Source organism: Nematostella vectensis, chromosome 12 (assembly GCF_932526225.1).
Source record: "Nematostella vectensis chromosome 12, jaNemVect1.1, whole genome shotgun sequence".
Taxonomy (NCBI): domain Eukaryota; kingdom Metazoa; phylum Cnidaria; class Anthozoa; order Actiniaria; family Edwardsiidae; genus Nematostella; species Nematostella vectensis.
In genome coordinates this window covers 13,962,848-13,981,796 of record NC_064045.1, presented here as the reverse complement: position 1 = coordinate 13,981,796, position 18,949 = coordinate 13,962,848, and the positions used below count along the sequence as shown (strand labels likewise).

Here is an 18,949-nt window from a genome sequence, read left to right as displayed (position 1 = left end):
TTCAGAACTTACCTGTTCCTGACAATCTTAAGGTTACTGTCGAGCTTCTCATATGGAATGTACCTGTCTTGCTCAAACCTACTCATGGCTACCTACATAAAGTAGATACAAACATCTAAATTACAGTGGGTCGTATTTCGTTTGATAAAAGGGTGACCTTGAACAAACAATGATCTTCAGCAATAGCTAATGAGACATGAACTCGGGAACTAGTATTAGTGCTTACATATTTTCTTCTGTATTTTTTTCAATGTCATAAATTATTATTTACCCATACAAGAGTGCATCTATCGCTATATGTGCAAGCCAAATATCATTTGACAAAAGAAACTCTAAATCTTTATCTTTAATCATTAAACCTTTTACATGAAGTTTTTTTTAAAAAAAAAAAGGTCACCTACCTTCTGCCATGAAGACAATGAGACCGAGAAATAGCGGACAGATCGAACTGACCGCAGAGAGGTCACCACCTACGGATAAAACATAATGTCCGGCATTATACAAATCACTATTATTGTCTACTATATTACTATTATTGTCTACTATATCAATATTATTGTCTACTATATTACTATTATTGTCTACTATATCAATATTATTATCTACTATATTACTATTATTGTCTATATAACAAATGTTTTTTTTTTCAAGCCACGATCAAATGGAGATGAAAGTTGATGGGAGTGGTCACATTTTTTAAACAACCACCACATGCTACACCCATGTACACAAGCGCGCACTACTCACATGCCATTCAGGAATAATAAAATACCAGGAGGAAAAAACATGAGACAGAGTTTTTGAGTTTGTAACAATTATTTGACTTTAGGATTCAGAAACAATAATCACAGGTTAAATTTCACTTTGTGAAAACTGCTAACAGAAATACTCTCATCAACTCTCATTTGCAGAATCAAACGTTGACAACTCTCACGTCACATTTGAACAAGTTCAAAGTGAATGAGAGTCGGTGAGAGTGCAAGGCCAAATGGTTGTGAGAGATAGAGCCCTCATCAACTCTAATCAACTCTCACCTCTGTATGATCAAGGCTTTTACTCATGAACTTAACTTACACTACATTATATTAGCCTTTTGAAACCACCATTAGTCTTTGCAAATGCTTAAATTATTCCTCCTCAAAATATATGCAAATTTCTTTGGTCATAATTATAATGCTATTAAAACGTTTCCTCAGTTAATTTTTCAAATAAGATAAACTCAATAATAGTTGAATTAACGAAAATTGTACAATTTCTACAGTTACAGTTGACTATTTGAAATTTTAATGAATCCCACGTACTAATAAAAACTGTTGGATAGGTTCCCACCATGAAATCTATGACAGCTTTAACAATCAACATGAACAGATAAAAGAAATTGAGTATAGTTATAGCCTTATGTCTCAAAATCTAACAATTTTCACATGAAAATCTGGAGATGGTCCATGTTTTTACTACGGATCAAAATCCAATATGGCGCGTTCACGCGAAAATAAAACACAGAGAACAAAAATAACGGGGTTGTACCATAAATTTAAAACATCTACCTCTCTGGTGAATATCCTCTGCATGTTGAAGGGATTTCTCTGTAAATACTGCTGTGTGTAAATCTGAATGAGTCCGCACAGGACCACACTACGACGATTTTACCGGCAGTTCGGGCTGCTGCGCATGCGCATTAGACAAACCCGCTGCCCACTTTTGCAGGCTCAGAGAATGTATGGAGATTTAGTCTGCCGAGAAAATGCTCTCGAATTTAAAGTCCTTAAGTCTTTTTTTATTTATTTTTCTATTTATTTGTTTATTTATTATTTTTTGGCGTGCGGATATTTTGGCCGGTCAATGGGATAATAATCGATAAGAATCGCAAAATCGCAATTTACTTATTTATTTCTATTTATTATGCATTACAACAGGGGCGCTGATTTCGAATTATAACAAAACAAGGGCCCCTAAAACAACGTCTTTTTTCTTCTCTAATTTGATGTCCTGTACACAATAAAAGTCAATGCGCCCGTGCGTTACGATGCCAAGCCGACATAGCGAGCCCCCAGGGACCCAAGACGCCCAAATAGACCTGTATTTTTTTCATCCTATATCTCGGCGAGCTGTGCGTGGCGTAACCGTATTACAGGCCTGGGATCCTGGTTATTGCCTCCCCATTAATGCGCGGGTTGGAATACCTTGCAAGAGTGTTGTACAGCAATTCGCCGGAAATATCGGTGCTTGGGGCCTTCGGGTTCTTTACAGCCTTCCGTAAAAGCCTTGTGCTGCCATACCGATTGGGTAATCCGAATGTATGGTTTCCTTTTTGTTCTTCAGGCCGGGTTCGATCCCAGGCCATGATGTTTTTGTTTTTTCACTTTTTTTCCTTATTGTTTAAACCATGGAAATTGACCTGGAAATGTTTCGTTTGGCTTTAGGGCAAAAAGACTAAAAAAACTGTTATGAGAATGGAGGAGGAGCCCGCTTTTCTGTTATTTCTAATACTCTCCATGATGCATCATGTCTCCCACGATGCACTGCAGGCATGTAATGGAGATATTAGTGTTAATAATTATGGCCGATGGCTGTAAAAAATGGGACCTGATGGAGCGCAATAAAGGTATCTGTTTGTAACTTAATCTGTATTTGCTTGACTTTGACGTTTGGTATTTGTGTCTCTTTTGGTGAGACATGTTTCGGAGTTTTTAAACGTAAAAGCATTTGTTTACGAATTGGTCAAAATATTGGGGGGAAAAATTAATTTTTTCAATATTCAAAAAAGTACCAAAGCTTATTTTGTTTTATATTGCACAAGGAACCTCTAGGCAAAAATCAAACAAATATTAGCTTATACAACCTTAAAGCTTGAACTTCGCCTGTTTTTTGTTCCTGTCCCAAGGGGGGAGGGGAGCACAGATAAAAAGGAAGAATTTCGAGGAAAAGGAGTTGATGACGTGATTTCACATAATTATTTAACAATTTTCCTCGCAAAAGTATCAAAATCGCCTCTCTCTGTCCCATAATTTCATGTCTTACCTTTGTTGAGACCCCCCCCCCAGCTGTCGCCAGCACACACATGAATAAAATATCTATCTATGTATCTATCACACATACCAATATACAAGGTCAGCTTCGTCGCCCCTCCTTAAACACACTTCCAAATCAATAAAGCACCGTTTATCGAAATCTAGATGTTTATGATTCCTCGGCATAACGCAGTGAAGCAATTTTCGATGTTGATATAAAAAATTTACGTCGTTATCAGAATATTTCATGTGAAGAAAACGTAGTCGCTTTGAGAGACTGGTACTTTGAAGAATCTTAGATTCTTTCAGATACTTTCTCCATTGACCAAAGATGGTCACAGTCACTGTTTCTCTTCAGATTATATTTTATAAAGTTTACGAAGCATGAATGATAAGAATCATGCAGTTTTTTTTTCCAAATAAGGAATATATAAAGTTTTCTTATATGGAAGTGACCGCGTTTGAAAAAAACGACATTTTTTGGCTAAATTTTCTTGATATGATTGTCCTCAACTATATATCCAATTTTTACAATGTTTTACTTTTAGTAGCTTGCACAATTTGCTTTTCTTTGAACACGCGGGGTGAAGCTTGCACAATTTGCTTTTCTTTGAACACGCGGGGTGAAGCTTGCACAATTTGCTTTTCTTTGAACACGCGGGGTGAAGCTTGCACAATTTGCTTTTCTTTGAACACGCGGGTGAAGCAGAAGTTCGCGATGTTGAAACAATGGCAACATAGAGCCGTGGCAGAAGCCCCCCATCCACCCCCCCCCCCCCCAAAAAAAAAGGGGGGGGGGAAATAAGGGAATGACCGGTAGGGGCTTGACCATGCCCTGAATATGAATATTTTCGTATATATTTCTACGTCTTGCCCCTCCCTCCACCCCCCGAATATTTTCTTATATATTTCTACGTCTTGCCCCTCCCTCCAACCCCCGAATATTTTCGTATATATTTCTACATCTTGCCCCCTCCCCCCCCCCCCCGAATTTTTCGAGGCCAATTACAGCTCTGTGTGTCATTGAGGATCTCATGCCAGATAATAGAATTCTACATCTGCTTTATATTTTGCGAACTTTAGAAGCACACTAGCATACACACATTGGCACCAGTCGGGCCAAGACGGGACGCTAGCACAGTCTATTACCCGTGCAGTTCGGCAACCATGGACAGCTGACTGGTGCCAATGTGTGTATGCTAGTGTGCTTCTAAAAGTTCACATTTATGTATACATACTCGCAAGGATAGTTTGGCTATCCGACGGAGTTTTAGACTAGCAAAGGTCGCATGCGTGATCCGCACAATTGGCATCACGCTAGCCCGGTCGCAGCTCTAGATCCCACATGGATCTGAGCTGTGGTTTAAAGCACTTCGTTCGAGTCGAAGTCGCCCTGCAGTTTTTTTGCCGATGAAGTTTAACTGAGGCAAACCGGCTATGCCATGCTGACGAGTCCTAATAAGGACGAAACAGCTGTCCATGGTTGCCGAACTGCACGGGTAATAGACTGTGCTAGCGTCCCGTCTTGGCCCGACTGGTGCCAATGTGTGTATGCTAGTGTGCTTCTAAAAGTTCACATTTATATTTTGCGGAGCTGGATAGAGATTTTGGAGCGCCTCCACTCGAGTCTAACGCATCTGATCGTTAAGTTGTAGTGCACTATGTCTAAGAATACAACATGTTCTTGCAGTGACTTGGTAGAGTTGCGGTGTCCCATGCTTTTATGTAGAATCCCCACATCAGAAATGGGGTGAGAGAGAGCGTTACGGCCCCCATACACAGGTACTTCTGAATCGTCTTCGCGCTGCAACAGGCAAAGCTTACGAATTAGACATGCAAGACTTGAAGTGCAACATTTATAGTATAAATGTAGTGTTTTTCAATCAATAACCAATAACTTGACCACAGCAGGCCTCGAAATATGTAAGAAGGGGGGGGGGGGGGGGACAATGAGAACAGGCAAAGCTTGATTATGTAATACAATGTGAATGGCTACATTGGTTGGGGCCTGACCGGAACTGATTTGGTGTCATTGTGTGACAAATTGTAAATAGTCATTTGATTCCATTATTGTAATATGAGAGGGGGTGTGTGAGAGTAGAGGGAGAACAGCGCGTGAAGAACACGAGACAAGACAAGCGAGGAGAGAGAGATAAGTGAACACTTTTTATACTTTTACTACTTGATTACAGAAGGATAAATATCAATCAAAACCTGAGATTTAAGTGTATAGGCAAGTTCCGTACATTAGTGGTGCCGTGACCAGGATTAAGAGGAAAACTAGGATACGAACCAAGAGACAAACAACATTCCTTCGGGATAACTCAAACATGGGTGATCCGGAACCGAGAGAAAGTGTCGATACAGACCCAGAACTCGAACTTAACAATAGGATCGACAAAGAAATCGAGAAATTGACATTCTATTTAGAAGACACTGATGAAATGATAAACTCGTGTGATTTTGAAAAGATGAAAATGACTAGCGAGCGTACAAGCCAAATTAATGCGCGATTAAACAGCTTGATTCTTGAATTACAAGAACTAAAATTAGATCTTGGGAAATATACCGCGCGAGCTATAAGGCAATGGAAGAAAGATACAAAGGATAGATATTCCATGCTATTAGACAACAGAGACAGGATGGTAAGGCGCCTAGAGGAGGAAAACAAGAGAGAAATTCAGATAGCTGAGGCCGAGAAATATAAGTTGAAATTCGAGCAGGAAGAAAGATTACATAGAGAAGTCCAGCAGCGTGAGAAAGAGCTATGGGAGGAGAGGCTCCAAGCCGAAATTAGAGTTGCAGAAAAGAAGCTAGAAATAGAAAGCGCCGCAAAGGCCAGTGGTTCGAAATTGCCCGAGTTAAAAATAACACCTTTCAAAGGCACCGCTGAAGACTGGATAAGATTCGAAAATATGTTTATTTCCCAAGTTGACAATAAAAAGATCTCAGCTGAGGAGAAGTTTGGCTATTTATTAGAGCTAGTTGAGCCTAGGGTGCGCGATCACCTTTCAAATCTCAAACCAGGAGAAGTGGGTTACAAAATAGCATGGGAGCGTCTGAGGGAGGAATACGGGCAAACGAAAACCGTTGTGGCCGCACACGTCGACCAAATATTAAACCTACCCATACTTAAGAGTGGGGGACATGCAAAGGTACGCGAATTTTACGAAACACTAAGCAAAAGTCATGATGCATTGGAAACCCTAGGGGAAGGGAATATGCTTCGGGGTCTTGCCCTGTCCACCCTCAATAAGTTGCAAAAAATCCGAGCAGACCTGGTACGAACCGACGAAGGGTGGGAGTCATGGGAAATGGGAGATGTCATCAAAGCCCTACAGAAGTGGCTAAAAAGGAATAAACCAGCTGAAGAAAGTGAAAGGGAACCGGGAGATAAGAGGAAGGAGCGACATTATTTTAATCAAAAGGGCGTATCGCCCCAAACCCCGAAGGGACGGTGTATATTTGGGTGTCAAGAAGCTCATTGGGGGGACCTCTGTCCGATCTATGATACACTCGAGAAACGCCGCAAGTTCTTCTCAGAGAATCGCCTATGTTTCAATTGCGGTCGGACTGGACATAGAGAGAACAAATGTAATGGGAGGGGCTGTTATAAGTGTAAGGCTAGGCACCACACAAGCCTGTGCCATGATAAACAACACAACGCAATGTTAAGTGGCTTCACGCCAACGAGTGACGAAAAAACTTTGCCAGCGATTATCCCAGTGGTAATAAAAGGACAGACATTTTGGGCGTACCTCGATACGGGGTCTGGGAGAAACTTTGTTTCGAGGGAGGTGATCAGAAAGCTAAATCTTAGATCTGTACGACACGAGTCACGCCACATAGTGACAGTAAATGGAGTTAAAAAACAATCGATGCCCGTATTTGAGATTGAAATGAATTCCGTCGACGGAAAAGCCCGCGAAAACCTAGAAGTCACTGGAAGTCAAATGGTTGATTTTACCACCATCAAGAGGCCGACCATAGCAGAGCTAAAGGCCAAACATGCCCACATGAGAGACAAATCGTTCTACCGAACCGCAAGTGAAGAGTACCCGATCCACGTGATTTTATCAGATGCATTTTACTGTAAAATACGAACCGAGCAGATAATCAAGGGTCAGCCAGACGATCCAGTGGTAGAAGGAACGACGTTTGGCTGGGTCGTCCACGGAGGGAAGGAGTACGCCGATGGAAGGTGTATGTTTGTGCGCGAAACAAACGACTATGAGAGGCTATACGCGCTAGATGTGCTCGGCATCGAAGACAGGAGCGAAACTGACCAATCAGACGTGTACAGCGAGTTCCGCGAAAACATCTCAAGAACAGATGACGGAAGGTACGAAGTAAGCGTGCCGTGGGTGCCTGGAGCTAAGCTGGAGAACACGAATGAAGAGCCTAGTAGGAAGCGTTTACGAAATGTTGAAAGGAAGCTAAGAAATGACGTGGAACTACGGGAAGCCTATGAGAAGATTGTCCGCGACCAGCTACACGAGGGAATAATCGAGACCGTTATAGACAAATCGCGTGGTGACCGAATCTTCTATATGCCACACAAGCCAGTGGTTAGAGCCAACGCCCAAACGACAAAGGTACGAATGGTATTCGACGCCAGCTGCAAGCCACACCCACTAGCTAATAGTGTCAATGAATGCATGCACACCGGTCCACCTCTTCAACCACTAATGTGGGACATCATGATACGAGCGCGCATGGCCCCACACCTGATCCTCGGTGACCTGGAGAAAGCATTTTTACAGATTGCAATTAAGGAAGAAGATAGAGACGCCTTCAGGTTCCTCTTCAACATAAACGACAAGGAGGAACACTTCCGGTTCGCCCGTGTACCCTTCGACGCAGAAGCGAGTCCATTCATGTTAGGAGCCACCATTCACCATCATCTTGACCGCCAACCCACCGAGCTAACGAACACAGTCAATGCACTCCGGGAGAACACATACGTCGACAACTTGATGCAGACCGGAAATGACGTAGACGAATTAAAAGAGTTCAGAGAAGAGGCGACTAGAATATTTGAGTCAGCTAAGTTCCCCGCACACAAGTGGGAGTCAGATTTGCAAGAGTTGGACACTGAACCAAACCCCAGCAAGATACTCGGACACGTCTGGGATAAGCGGGAAGATATCCTTGAGATACAGGCCGATGTAAGTGCACAAGAGAAGGATCCCGTGACGAAACGCGCCATACTGAGCAAGCTTAGTGGAGTCTACGATCCCTTAGGAATTATTTCGCCGACAACTGTTGAAGGCAAGCGGATTTACCGCGACGCGTGCGAAGAAAAAAGGGGCTGGAACGACGAAGTCAGTGAAAGTACCAAGAAAGCCTGGTTTAAGTGGACAGGCCAACTACGAAACGTCAAGATCCCAAGAAGCCTCGTGAGGGACCTTCGGAGAGTGAAAACAATTCATCTACATGTCTTCGCTGATGCCAGCAACGTAGCGTGTTCAGCTGTGATGATAGCAATTGTCGAGGACACCACGGGAGTAGTAAAGGGGCTGCTTACATCTAAATCGAGAATATCCAAGCGCAACACCTCGATTCCCCGTCTTGAGTTAGTGAGTGGTCACATGGCGGCAAATATGGTCAAGAACGTGTGTGCTGCGCTCAAACGATGGCCAATTACTTCCGTTACAGTTTGGATGGACAGCCTAGTGGCGCTCTACTGGATTTGCAACCCAGGAAGACAGTGGAAGACCTTCGTGTCAAATAGAGTAAGGAAAATTGCTGAAATCACAAATGAAACACCAATCACTTGGAAGCACTGTCCGACAGAGAGGAATATAGCAGATCTCGGTAGTCGTGGAGCAACAATTGAGAAGATGGAAAGAGGAGAATGGTTCGCAGGACCAGACTGGTTACTTAAGGAAGAAGAATGGCCGGAGCAACCACAACTTCAAACAACTAAGGCCGTCAAAGAAGAACACAAACCTGTTGAATCAAGTATGTTAGTTTTGAAACGAAAACCCGATGAGTGGGATGATCTATTACAACGGAACAGTTACTGGAAGACACTGCGTGTAACTGCATGGGCCCAGCGATTTAGGGCCAACGCCCTTGCGAAAATGAGAAAAGAGAACAAACGCAAAGGACCGCCAACAACGGACGACATCGCACAAGCAGAGGTTTGCTGGGTGAAGAGAGTCCAGAAATACGTACAGCCAGACCTACAAAGCCCTGGATGGGAAGTTATAAAGGACGAGCAGAGGGGAGTCTTGAAGTGCAAAGGGAGAATCTCCGGTTATGAGCCAATCTACGTGGATGACAGAGCATTCGTAGACAAACTCGTTCAACACGTTCACCATCAAGTAAGTCATCTTGGCGTTGCAAACACGATGTCCGAGATTAGAGAGAAATGGTGGATTCCAAAACTGAGGTCAAGAGTGAAAAAGGTGATTAATGAATGCAATCTGTGTAAAGTGTTCAGAGCCAAGCCTTACGGTCCGAGCCCAACGGCTGATTTACCGAGTTTCCGCGTAGAAGGTGGGAGACCATTTGAGACAGTTGGAGTAGACTTCGCTGGACCGCTCGATTACAAACTAGCGAAAAATGGAAAGGGGAAGTGCTATATCATCATATTCACGTGCGCGTGGTCGAGAGCAGTACATCTCGAAGTGACGAAATCTCAAACAGCGGAGGAGTTTCAAAGGGAGTTGAACGCATTCATCACCCGCCGCACTAGGCCTGTGCGCATCGTATCAGACAACGCGTCAGTATTCAAGGCAACAGCGACTTGGATTAAGAAGATCCGGAAAAGTGAAGTATTGTAAGATTATCTCGCAAAGCAAGGTATAAGGTGGCAATTCAATTTGTCGAGATCGCCATGGTGGGGAGGGATGTATGAGCGGCTAATTCGAGAAATAAAGAAGACCCTCTACAAGACTATGGGGAGGTCAAGTCTGCATTACGAACAGATGGAGGAAGTTGTCGTCGACATCGAGCGACATCTAAATAATCGACCACTCACGTACGTAGAAAGTGACAACGGAGAAGACCACGTCCTCACCCCAAACATCATCATGTGGGGGCAGGATTCTCACATTCTTGAAGATATCGAGGTTGACGAAAACGAAGTTAGCAAGCTGCATGCGCGACTAATGATGAAACGAGAGCAAGTTTGGCAGCGTTGGAGACGAGAATACATCCACAGCTTGATGGAGAGTCACCGCGTTAAGAGGGGAGGTAACATCACTCCTGACATAGGAGAAGTCGTTCTTCTAGTTGGAGAAAGCAAAAACCGAGGCGAGTGGACGAAAGGAAAAGTAGTTGATCACGTGCGCGGCAGAGACGGCATTGTGCGGAGCGTGTCTCTGCTTTATAAGGGCCATATCATTCAAAGGCCACTAACCCTCGTCTGCTCTCTAGAAATTAGAGCTGCGAGCAAGCAGATACCAGAGCGTGCGCCACCTGCAGCATCGGAGGTCATCGTGAGGCCGACTCGAGGAGCAGCACGAGATGCGCGCGAAAAAGTTCGCGTCCTACTCGAAGATGACGAGTGAACTCGGTGACAACACAGCAAGAAGACTACGTTGTAAAAGCGGAAAGTCAACGATGTAAATAATACGGGACTTATTCTACAAACTCTATACAGAAAGAGACTTTAAAGAGACTCTTATTGTTTTGTCTATAAAATTAATTCAAGGATCATCAATTTTAGGGGAGAGTGACCGGAACTGATTTGGTGTCATTGTGTGACAAATTGTAAATAGTCATTTGATTCCATTATTGTAATATGAGAGGGGGTGTGTGAGAGTAGAGGGAGAACAGCGCGTGAAGAACACGAGACAAGACAAGCGAGGAGAGAGAGATAAGTGAACACTTTTTATACTTTTACTACTTGATTACAGAAGGATAAATATCAATCAAAACCTGAGATTTAAGTGTATAGGCAAGTTCCGTACAGGCCGAAGCGGATTTAAGGGTGGGAGGGAGAGGGGGTGTCGGGTGGTGGGGAATAGCTGCTATAGCCTCCCGGCTCCACTCCCCTACTAGACACTCCCTAAACGATCTCAGCTACGGCCACGGATAATGGTGATTCTCAATCACGAGGAGTAAATATTATAAGTAGCGTTTGGGGATTAGAAGGACATCCACCAGGAAAACGGAATAAACATCCTTGGGGACCCAGGGCGTCGCGGATATCGGGTCAGGATTGACCCGTGTATATCGCATACTAAATTATGTTCTCCAAATCAGTCTTACGGTGACCCTTTGAGCTGTAGGGGGAGTACTTGATGTAAGCCCTCTCACCTTTTCAGGTTTACAAGTTTTAAAAGTGCCATCCACATGATAACGAACAGCAGTCCGGATAATTCCCTGTGAGAGGTCAAGTGATAAAATCAGGTACGAATTTAATAAAATAGCAGTACTTCTATCATGTGTCTTAAAATAAAGAAGGCCAACTCTGGAAGCCAATTTCGTCTTATTTCACCTACGGTCGCATATAGTCGCGAATCATATCGGCGAAATTAGCACCAAGAGTAAGCCTAATGAAAATATATCCTTAGCCAGATTCAGCCGGGCACCCTACTAATCCGTCCGAGCAATTCTCACCGCGACCTGTGTTATCGGCGACGTCACCACAAGTAGACCGTAACTGAACAGATGAGTACCGGTACAAGCCTGAGTATCAAGTCCCTCCGCCCCCACGAATGCGGTCCACTATAACGCCCCGCGCGCGACACACACCTTCCTTCCTCGTGCTCTAGCGGGTGAACCATGCCATTACGGACGTGTACGGAGACGCGAGTAGACAAGTACAAGGCGCCACAGATGCAGGCGCAGAGATGACTGAAAGTCAACGCTCGCCACAGAAAATAACCTGCAAATAATAAAAACATTAAAATGCTAGTTTATTTATTTATAATAACCTGCAAATAATAAAAGCACAGAAATGCTAGTTTATTTATTTATAATAACCTGCAAATAATAAAAGCACAAAAATGCTAGTTTATCAGTCTTTAAAATAATAAAAGCATAAAGATGCTGGTTATCAAATTCTTTAAAATGAAGGATGGGGTTTGCTGCATTTTTTCCTGTCTATCCGTCCGTCTTACCGTCTCTTTGTTTGTTTGTCTGTCCGTCTGTTGTCTGTCCGTCCGTCTGTTGTCTGTCTTACCTTGTACTTGAAAGTGGATCGCTACAGCAGAAGACAGCAGGCACGGAATTGCGTAGACCGTCTGTAATAGACAAGAATATTGAGAAACACGACTGGAACTGGAACGACGGCATTTCTTTTGGAGGGGTGGGCATGAAAAGATTCATGGAAAGTTCCTCTACCTCAGCTCCAACTCTTTTTTATTTGTTTTTCTGTAAAATATGCCATTACACAACTTACAATCCATATGGCGGGATCTGGATCGTTTATCTGAAACGAAAACAAAAAAACAGAAACAAAAAATAAATTTAATACTTTAGTTTAGGGCAGTGAAGAGTAGAGAAAAATTTGTTTCAGTATTAGACATAAATTTGGTTCAGTGGAGTTCCCATCCTTGGGTTGGGGCGTCGGGGGTCAGCGAAACACGAGAAACGAGAACGAGACGGAGCACAGCGGAGGAGGGGAAGGGAGTACGGGGCGGGAGGGAAAAGAAAGGAGGGAAAAGACGTCTTCTCTGCCTCGTGATAGCTGCTCGCATGCTCGAAGAACCATCGTACTTTCGAGCGCTCCCAAAGGTCACCTCGGCGTAGAAATAAAAACTTGGGATTTCGAGCATAGGCTTCAAAGGATGTGGGTCTCCCTGAAAAAGTAGGAGACCCACCCATATCCTGACTGTCCTTACATGTTTTCTTCCGGTAGGAGACCAACCCATATCCTGACTGTCCTTACATGTTTTCTTCCGGTAGGAGACCCACCCATATCCTGACTGTCCTTACATGTTTTCTTCCGGTAGAAGACCCACCCATATCCTGACTGTCCTTACGTGTTTTCTCCCGGTAGGAGACCCACCCATATCCTGACTGTCCTTACATGTTTTCATCCGGTAGGAGACCCACCCATATCCTGACTGTCCTTACATGTTTTCTTCCGGTAGGAGACCCACCCATATCCTGACTGTCCTTACATGTTTTCTTCCGGTAGAAGACCCACCCATATCCTGACTGTCCTTACATGTTTTCTTCCGGTCGCGATATAATAAGCTTAGTGGCCTGACCTGAACATAAGCTGCTAGAGCAAAGAACACGGCCATGAGCAGATTAGCCATACGCCAGGACCATGGGCAGGACTTGACAAGATCACCGGGCTCCTCGTCCGAAACGCGCACACTGCTCCATTCACTCATGACTGTGAAGGAACACCACGTGAGCTGACGATCAGAGGTTATCATAGATGAGGGAATTCGGTGGAAACGTTGCACGATATATCACTAGGGGCGGCGGACGCGGAGGGGCAGGAGGAGAAGCACTTCAAAGTGTGTGTGTTTTTTACATAAATGCGCTTTTTCACATGTACCTAAATAGTGTTGCAAGTGTTAGTTAGATGTATAAAACGATTGCTTTATAAAAGGCGGTATTATTTTATCTGTACTTTATGCCAAACCAGTTACTCCAGCCCTCTAAAGTCACAACCTTCCCCTCCCTCCTCACACACACACACAATACAGGGACCATTCCACCGCATGTGGGATATCTGGTCCCTTGCAGACTCAGAAGAAACTTTGACGATGAAATACCTCATGGCTACAATCCAGAAAAGACTAGAAGACATAGAATTTCAAAAATGGATGTCAGAGGTTAACTCTGAGGTTAAAAACGATTACAGGCAAAAAAAAAAAAAAAAAAAAAAATTAAGAACTTACAGAATGTCACCAACTCTTATCATAGAATAGCTTCAACAAAATTATGATTAAGCAATCACAAGCTAGAAATAGAAACAGGGCGCCATCAAAGGCCTTAGAAAGTCCCTGAAGAGCGAATTTTCGAATTATGCAAATCAGGAGTAGAACATTTCCTAACCATTTGTCCAGCTTTCAAAGAAAAAAGAGAAACATTAAAAATATATAGGGAGACAAACGGAAAGGTCAAATTCAGTAGAATGACGACACAAGATGCTTTCCATTACCTTATAAACTATCCAGGCAAAAATATTTCAATATCGCACCGGACAATTGCACCGCTGCTATTGGGAAGTTTGGACGGGCCCAAGAGACCCAGGACGCACTGAAAGACCATCGATTTGTTCCACCCAACGTCACAGAGCCGTGCGTGGCGCAACCGACTAAGGCTTCCATTCCATTCCATTATCATTGCTTAATTATATCATTCTTGAAGGCAAATATTTCATTTTCTGTACAAAGAACAATAAGTCCTTCCTTTCTATGAAGCATTTAATAAGCAAAGTAAAAATAAACTTACAAGGCCGAAGAACATATAGCGAGAGAAAGTTTTCATGAAAATAAATGGAAGCCAATCTCCCATTTCTTGAATAACTGAGAGTAGTCGCCTGTTTCTTTATTTTCTTTTGTCTCATGATTTTGTTGGTGTTTCATGTTTTCTTGTATGTATCTTTATTGTATGAAAATAAATTAAAATGTTAAAAAAGGGCTAGGAACCTGGTTATTGCCTCCCCTAATGCGCGGGTTCCTCTGGTAATTGTGTGTTGTACAGTTCGCTAGATAGCGGTGTTGGGGTCGAAATCTCCAGCCTAGCCGTAAAGCTTTAGCTGCCATACGGTGATTCAGCGCACGTCTGGATGTATGGTTATCTTTCCCTTTTTTTTTTTTTAGACTTTTAGGTTAATGCTGTTTTATCAATCATCGGGTAACATATCAATTTGTAAACTAATTTATTCGAATTGAGGTTTATTGAAAATATAAAATATAAAATCCATTTTTAAAAATGACATCATCTTATATTGATTAAGAATAAAATGAATATCCCTTCACAGCTTTTAGTCAAATCATCACACATAAATTGATCAATTGATGAGTCACAGTGAAAAGCACAGCTGGCCGCTTCCATACTGTTGAAAATCGAAACAATTACCATTAACATATTTATTCATTAGAATTAATTCGAGTTAGGCTTTATTTAGACAACGGGAAATCGCTATTGCCAAGTGTAATTCCTTACTATTCAATTATCTTTATCATCCTCAAGAAAATTTAATCTCGATCGCATAAATAAAAATAATAACTATTAGAAATTGTGACAGAATTTGTGAAGCGCGTTTTCTATTCTGGTTCAAAGCGATAAACTTCTATTTTTCTCTGAACAAAACGTTTCAACAGCTGTTCTACCAGAAGTCGCACCATTTATATGGTATATATTAGTGATCTTACAACTGGTTATCTTACCTTATGTCTGCATTAGCACGCTTGATTCATGTAGCGTTCGACTACGTCTTTTGTCTTTCGAGGTAAATAAGGTAGTGTAATAGAAACCGGACTGAAGGCCTACCACCGGAAGTGAACATGACCCTAAACACAGCTGAGTCGACACTAGTCGTTGGTCGTCCTGTGTCTTTTATCGACCGACAAAGCCGCGCCATCTCTGGAGTCGATACACAAGGTAATATAACAAACACAGAGTCAGAGCGTTTTTTTTTTCCGTCCGGCAAACGTTGGCAGTGATTTTAGCGCTTGAACGTTCTAGACAGTTTGACAATTTTTTTTAAAGAAGACCAATCACGCCGCCATTTTATGCTCCCGCTCAATGCCAAGTCACAGAAGCATCCATTTCTATCGGTTAATTCAGTCTAGTAACCAATTAGGGGATAAAATTAGTTGACCCCCCCCTTCAGGAGTAATAAAATTGTTCATGCCCCCCTTTACGCTTTCCCAATATTTTCGGTGCCCCCCCCCCCCCTCCCCTCCCGAAAACCGAAGAAAGAAGGAGCAAAAAAAGGAACGGCAATGACGCGAGCAAGAGATTAGCTGCAAGCTGGACAGAAAGTGGAGGGGAAGAAATTGGATGAAAACATTAATTCAGAAAAAGTGAAGGCACTCAATTTCCCAAAGATGCGACTGACTCAAGGTTGCCACCTGATAATGGTTGATGCTATAGATGACGAATAAGAAGCAAAAAGTCTTTTTCATCTCCTCCTTGCAAGAAAAGCTCAGCACAAGAAAAGAGAAAATGTAGAGAGCGAGGAAGACAGCAAATCAGATATGAGCGAAGATTTTGATGACGGAGAATGAGCGCTTATAGCATTAAAACGTTTTCTTTATATTTTAGATATTGAATATAAAGCACTTTATAATATAATATAGCGGAAACCATAAAAAGGTGTATATAGGGTGTATACAGGTTTGCATGCCGAACAACTGCCCCCAAACCGAGACAAGTTAAACCAAGTCTGATTTGACACGTCAAAGTATATAGTAGAGACAACACACAAAGGAATCAGTGACCCCTCCTTTTAAAATCCAAACATTTTCAATCCCCCCCTTTTAGACCTCAAAAATTTTCTCGAGCCCCCCCCCCCCCCCCCCCACAGTATCATCACGCCCCCCCTTTCCTCGGGATAATAAATGAACTTTCCCTAAACTGCTTTAATTATGGCGCCATCTCCTAGAAGTCCCCCGGGCTTCCGTCCCATAGCACAATGTGAGCTTGGGCCACCTGTCTCCAACAACTGGGCTGCCTGTGGTAAAGTTCGTTTTGTTGCGATAGCTTTTGCAAGCTGCTATTTATTTCCAGTTTTCAAGAAATGAAGCTATACCGCTGACCTTACAGCCAAATTCGTTGTTGCGCGACCTCTACGAATCCAAAATCCATGTATCGCTTGGGAATAGCGCGTAGTCAGACACAAGCTTTGGGGGCGGTTTGTCTGGTTTTGATTGTTTGGTTCGATTGACTCCGCGCTGTTCCCAAGCGAAAAAAGGAATTTTGGATTCTGACTGGGAGGTCGCGCAACAACGAATTTGGCTATAAAAGGTTGCCAATGTAAAAAGTAAAATGCAACGTTCCAAATGTCACGTGACTATTATTATATATTCTTGCCCAGTGGGGTAAATGCAAATATGCAGACATTTCTCGCAAAAATAGAATATTTTAATGAGTCAGCTGTATTCGCATTAAAGCGTGATGTTAATAAAGATTTATCAAATAAGGATGGGAAGTCAATATTCCACGGAAATGATTAAAAAAGGACAACATCTGTTACTGGATCATAACTAATTATAACGCGTAATGTTATAATGTCTGAGTGGTAAACTTTAACATGTAAAAAATAATACATATGTATATTGGTACCACTTTCTGGTCCTGTCATTTCCCCCTCCCCCCTAAAACTGGGCACGGCTCGGAAAACACATGAAGTTATTAACTTCTAATGGCAGGTGTTGTCTTACGTAATCTTACTTGTGTCATGTTTACGTCCCTACGTTTGATTAAATTTGCTTTACGCAAAGACGCCAGTTATTGCAGCTCAGATAAAGTCTCGACTTTAAACTCTAACAGAACTCGACTTTCACAGAAACATTATTCAAAGTCTTATTTATCAATTTATGAACAGTAGCAAGAGCAATACTTAGTTCTTTTACTTTCCTTCCAACTGACTTGAAAAGAGCGCGGAATGGATGAAAAAATTCGCCAGAGAAGCCTAAAACCTTTAGCGCAGTTATAACGATGCGGTTATAAAAAAAGTAGTTCAGAAATGTCAGTCTACAACTTCTCTTGTTACCATTTCACCAAATGGGTCCAGGAAGGCCAAATAACACAAGCAGAGTTCATAATTGTCGCTGTGCTAAACTTAATCACAATTCTTCCCGCCTTTTTCCTGAACGCGCTGGTTCTCATCTCCATATGGCGGACTTCAATGCTTCATACACCGGCTATGGTTCTGTTGGGGAACCTTGCTCTCTCGGATCTAGCCGTCGGTATCATCGCTCAGCCCGCCGTTCTTTCCTGGACGGCGCTAGAACTCAAAGCCGCTGAGTGCGAGAAAACTTACTGCATCTTTGCAACTCTTTTTGGTATCCTCTCGTCATTTTTCAGCGTTGTGTCTGGTTTGAGTATCACTACAGTTGCAGTTGATAGGTTCCTCGCTCTGTACCTCCATCTAAAATACAAATCACTCATTACTATGAAGATGGTGACCATTGTCTGTATCGTAGTCTGGTTTCTTGCAGCTATAATAGGAGTGTCGTGGATTTTATTTGGGATGGAAACATACAACGTGATTATCTGCAGTGTTATGGTTATCTGTGTAACAATTATCCTAGTTTGCTATTTCAAAATCTACAATGTGATGAGAAAACATTTGAACCAGATCCAAGTTGCCCCGGTTAATACACCACGCGAAGACTCCACAGCCTTCAACGTCACCTCAAGTTTAAAGTACAAAAAATCGGTTATATTCTCTTTGTACATATATTTTGCTTTTGTATTGTGTTACATGCCCTGCTTTGCGGCTTTTGCATACCATGGTATTACAGGAGATAATAGATTCGCGACATTTGTGAAAATGTCAGTGACTATCGTGCTGATGAACTCTGGAATGAACCCTGTTATCTACTGCCTGAAGATGAGAGAGCTTAGGAGTGCAATACGAAAAACTCTGACTTCCCTTGGGTGCTATTCCACAGGCAGCCTAAGCCCATGACTCGTAGATATTTTTTTAGAGACGTGTTAGCCTGCTAGCCGGCTCTCATTCGGGGCTATTCGGCAATGTTTTGTTTTCGAATATTGAGCCAGGTGCGCTGGGCGCTCTCCTCAGAATTCCCAATATTCGAAAACAAAACATTTCCGAATAAGCCCGAATGAGAGCCGGCTCGCAGGCTAAAGACGTGTATGTTTTAATAATAGCGCGTTCTAACATGACAAGATGACCGAACGCGCTTTACAATATATAGGATAGAACATAATACGACCAAAAACTGGAAATCGACTCTGCCAAATTTTCGTCTTTAATAAGACTTCTTCAGGGCAGACTGAAGAAGGTGAATCGTACAGTTTGGGCTTTTTTGATTCTATAG

At 42.6% G+C, this 18,949-nt stretch overlaps 5 protein-coding genes and 1 long non-coding RNA gene across 10 annotated transcripts in view; 4 read left to right on the top strand and 2 right to left on the bottom strand.

Annotated features, from left to right (window-relative positions):
• The window catches only part of LOC5520250 (aconitate hydratase, mitochondrial-like), a 31,352-nt gene extending 29,657 nt beyond the window's left edge, over nt 1-1,695 (bottom strand). For 3 of the 4 annotated variants that reach the window (XM_048719343.1, XM_048719341.1, XM_048719342.1), the window contains exons 1-3: nt 1,548-1,695; nt 402-470; nt 13-92 (exon numbers count right to left, since the gene is read on the bottom strand). In XM_048719343.1, coding sequence (XP_048575300.1) covers nt 13-92; nt 402-470; nt 1,548-1,571 — 173 coding nt within the window. In that variant the 5' untranslated portion in view covers nt 1,572-1,695. The remainder of the gene's footprint in view (nt 1-12; nt 93-401; nt 471-1,547) is intronic. The other variant, XM_048719340.1, reaches the window with a different exon arrangement.
• A 2,332-nt stretch (nt 1,696-4,027) lies between these two features.
• LOC5520249 (transmembrane protein 220) lies at nt 4,028-15,469 on the bottom strand. 2 transcript variants are annotated; one of them, XM_048719344.1, is made up of 8 exons: nt 15,326-15,469; nt 13,184-13,314; nt 12,370-12,399; nt 12,151-12,211; nt 11,721-11,853; nt 11,283-11,348; nt 4,589-4,815; nt 4,028-4,072 (listed from the first exon to the last, which is right to left on the bottom strand). In XM_048719344.1, the coding sequence occupies exons 2-7, from the start codon at nt 13,310-13,312 to the stop codon at nt 4,677-4,679; spliced, it is 558 nt and encodes a 185-aa protein (XP_048575301.1). In that variant the 5' UTR covers nt 13,313-13,314; nt 15,326-15,469; the 3' UTR covers nt 4,028-4,072; nt 4,589-4,676. The 2 variants fall into 2 exon arrangements, with proteins under 2 accessions (XP_048575301.1, XP_048575302.1); XM_048719345.1 differs by having other exon boundaries at nt 13,184-13,336; nt 15,326-15,433.
• LOC116604510 lies at nt 5,026-10,878 on the top strand. The gene has a single exon (XM_048719339.1). It carries the CDS (start codon nt 5,342-5,344, stop codon nt 9,800-9,802), a length of 4,461 nt encoding a protein of 1,486 aa, XP_048575296.1. The 5' UTR covers nt 5,026-5,341; the 3' UTR covers nt 9,803-10,878.
• On the top strand, nt 9,869-10,878 carry LOC125557096. Its single transcript, XM_048719346.1, has 2 exons — nt 9,869-10,274; nt 10,398-10,878. Exons 1-2 carry the CDS (start codon nt 9,869-9,871, stop codon nt 10,529-10,531), a joined length of 540 nt encoding a protein of 179 aa, XP_048575303.1. The 3' UTR covers nt 10,532-10,878.
• On the top strand, nt 10,961-12,043 carry LOC125557097. Its single transcript, XR_007305163.1, has 2 exons — nt 10,961-11,375; nt 11,540-12,043. It is a non-coding gene; the product is annotated as an uncharacterized LOC125557097 (long non-coding RNA).
• A 1,718-nt stretch (nt 15,470-17,187) lies between the features above and the next one.
• LOC5520171 (sphingosine 1-phosphate receptor 1) lies at nt 17,188-18,601 on the top strand. The gene has a single exon (XM_001640046.3). The coding sequence runs from the start codon at nt 17,629-17,631 to the stop codon at nt 18,574-18,576; it is 948 nt and encodes a 315-aa protein (XP_001640096.3). The 5' UTR covers nt 17,188-17,628; the 3' UTR covers nt 18,577-18,601.
• The last annotated feature ends 348 nt before the right edge of the window (nt 18,602-18,949 follow it).

What these genes read in the sequence shown, in the direction of transcription:
- LOC5520249 (XM_048719344.1), bottom strand. Translation starts at nt 13,312, where the DNA reads ATGAGTGAATGGAGCAGTGTGCGCGTTTCGGACGAGGAGCCCGGTGAT. An exon ending in CTCTAGCAGCTTATGTTCAG is followed by an intron (nt 12,400 to 13,183) that starts GTCAGGCCACTA and finishes TTTTCGTTTCAG; the next exon opens with ATAAACGATCCAGATCCCGC. An exon ending in CAGATCCCGCCATATGGATT is followed by an intron (nt 12,212 to 12,369) that starts GTAAGTTGTGTA and finishes TGTCTATTACAG; the next exon opens with ACGGTCTACGCAATTCCGTG.
- LOC125557096 (XM_048719346.1), top strand. Translation starts at nt 9,869, where the DNA reads ATGTATGAGCGGCTAATTCGAGAAATAAAGAAGACCCTCTACAAGACT. An exon ending in TGGAGAAAGCAAAAACCGAG is followed by an intron (nt 10,275 to 10,397) that starts GCGAGTGGACGA and finishes TCTGCTCTCTAG; the next exon opens with AAATTAGAGCTGCGAGCAAG.
- LOC116604510 (XM_048719339.1), top strand. Translation starts at nt 5,342, where the DNA reads ATGGGTGATCCGGAACCGAGAGAAAGTGTCGATACAGACCCAGAACTC.
- LOC5520171 (XM_001640046.3), top strand. Translation starts at nt 17,629, where the DNA reads ATGTCAGTCTACAACTTCTCTTGTTACCATTTCACCAAATGGGTCCAG.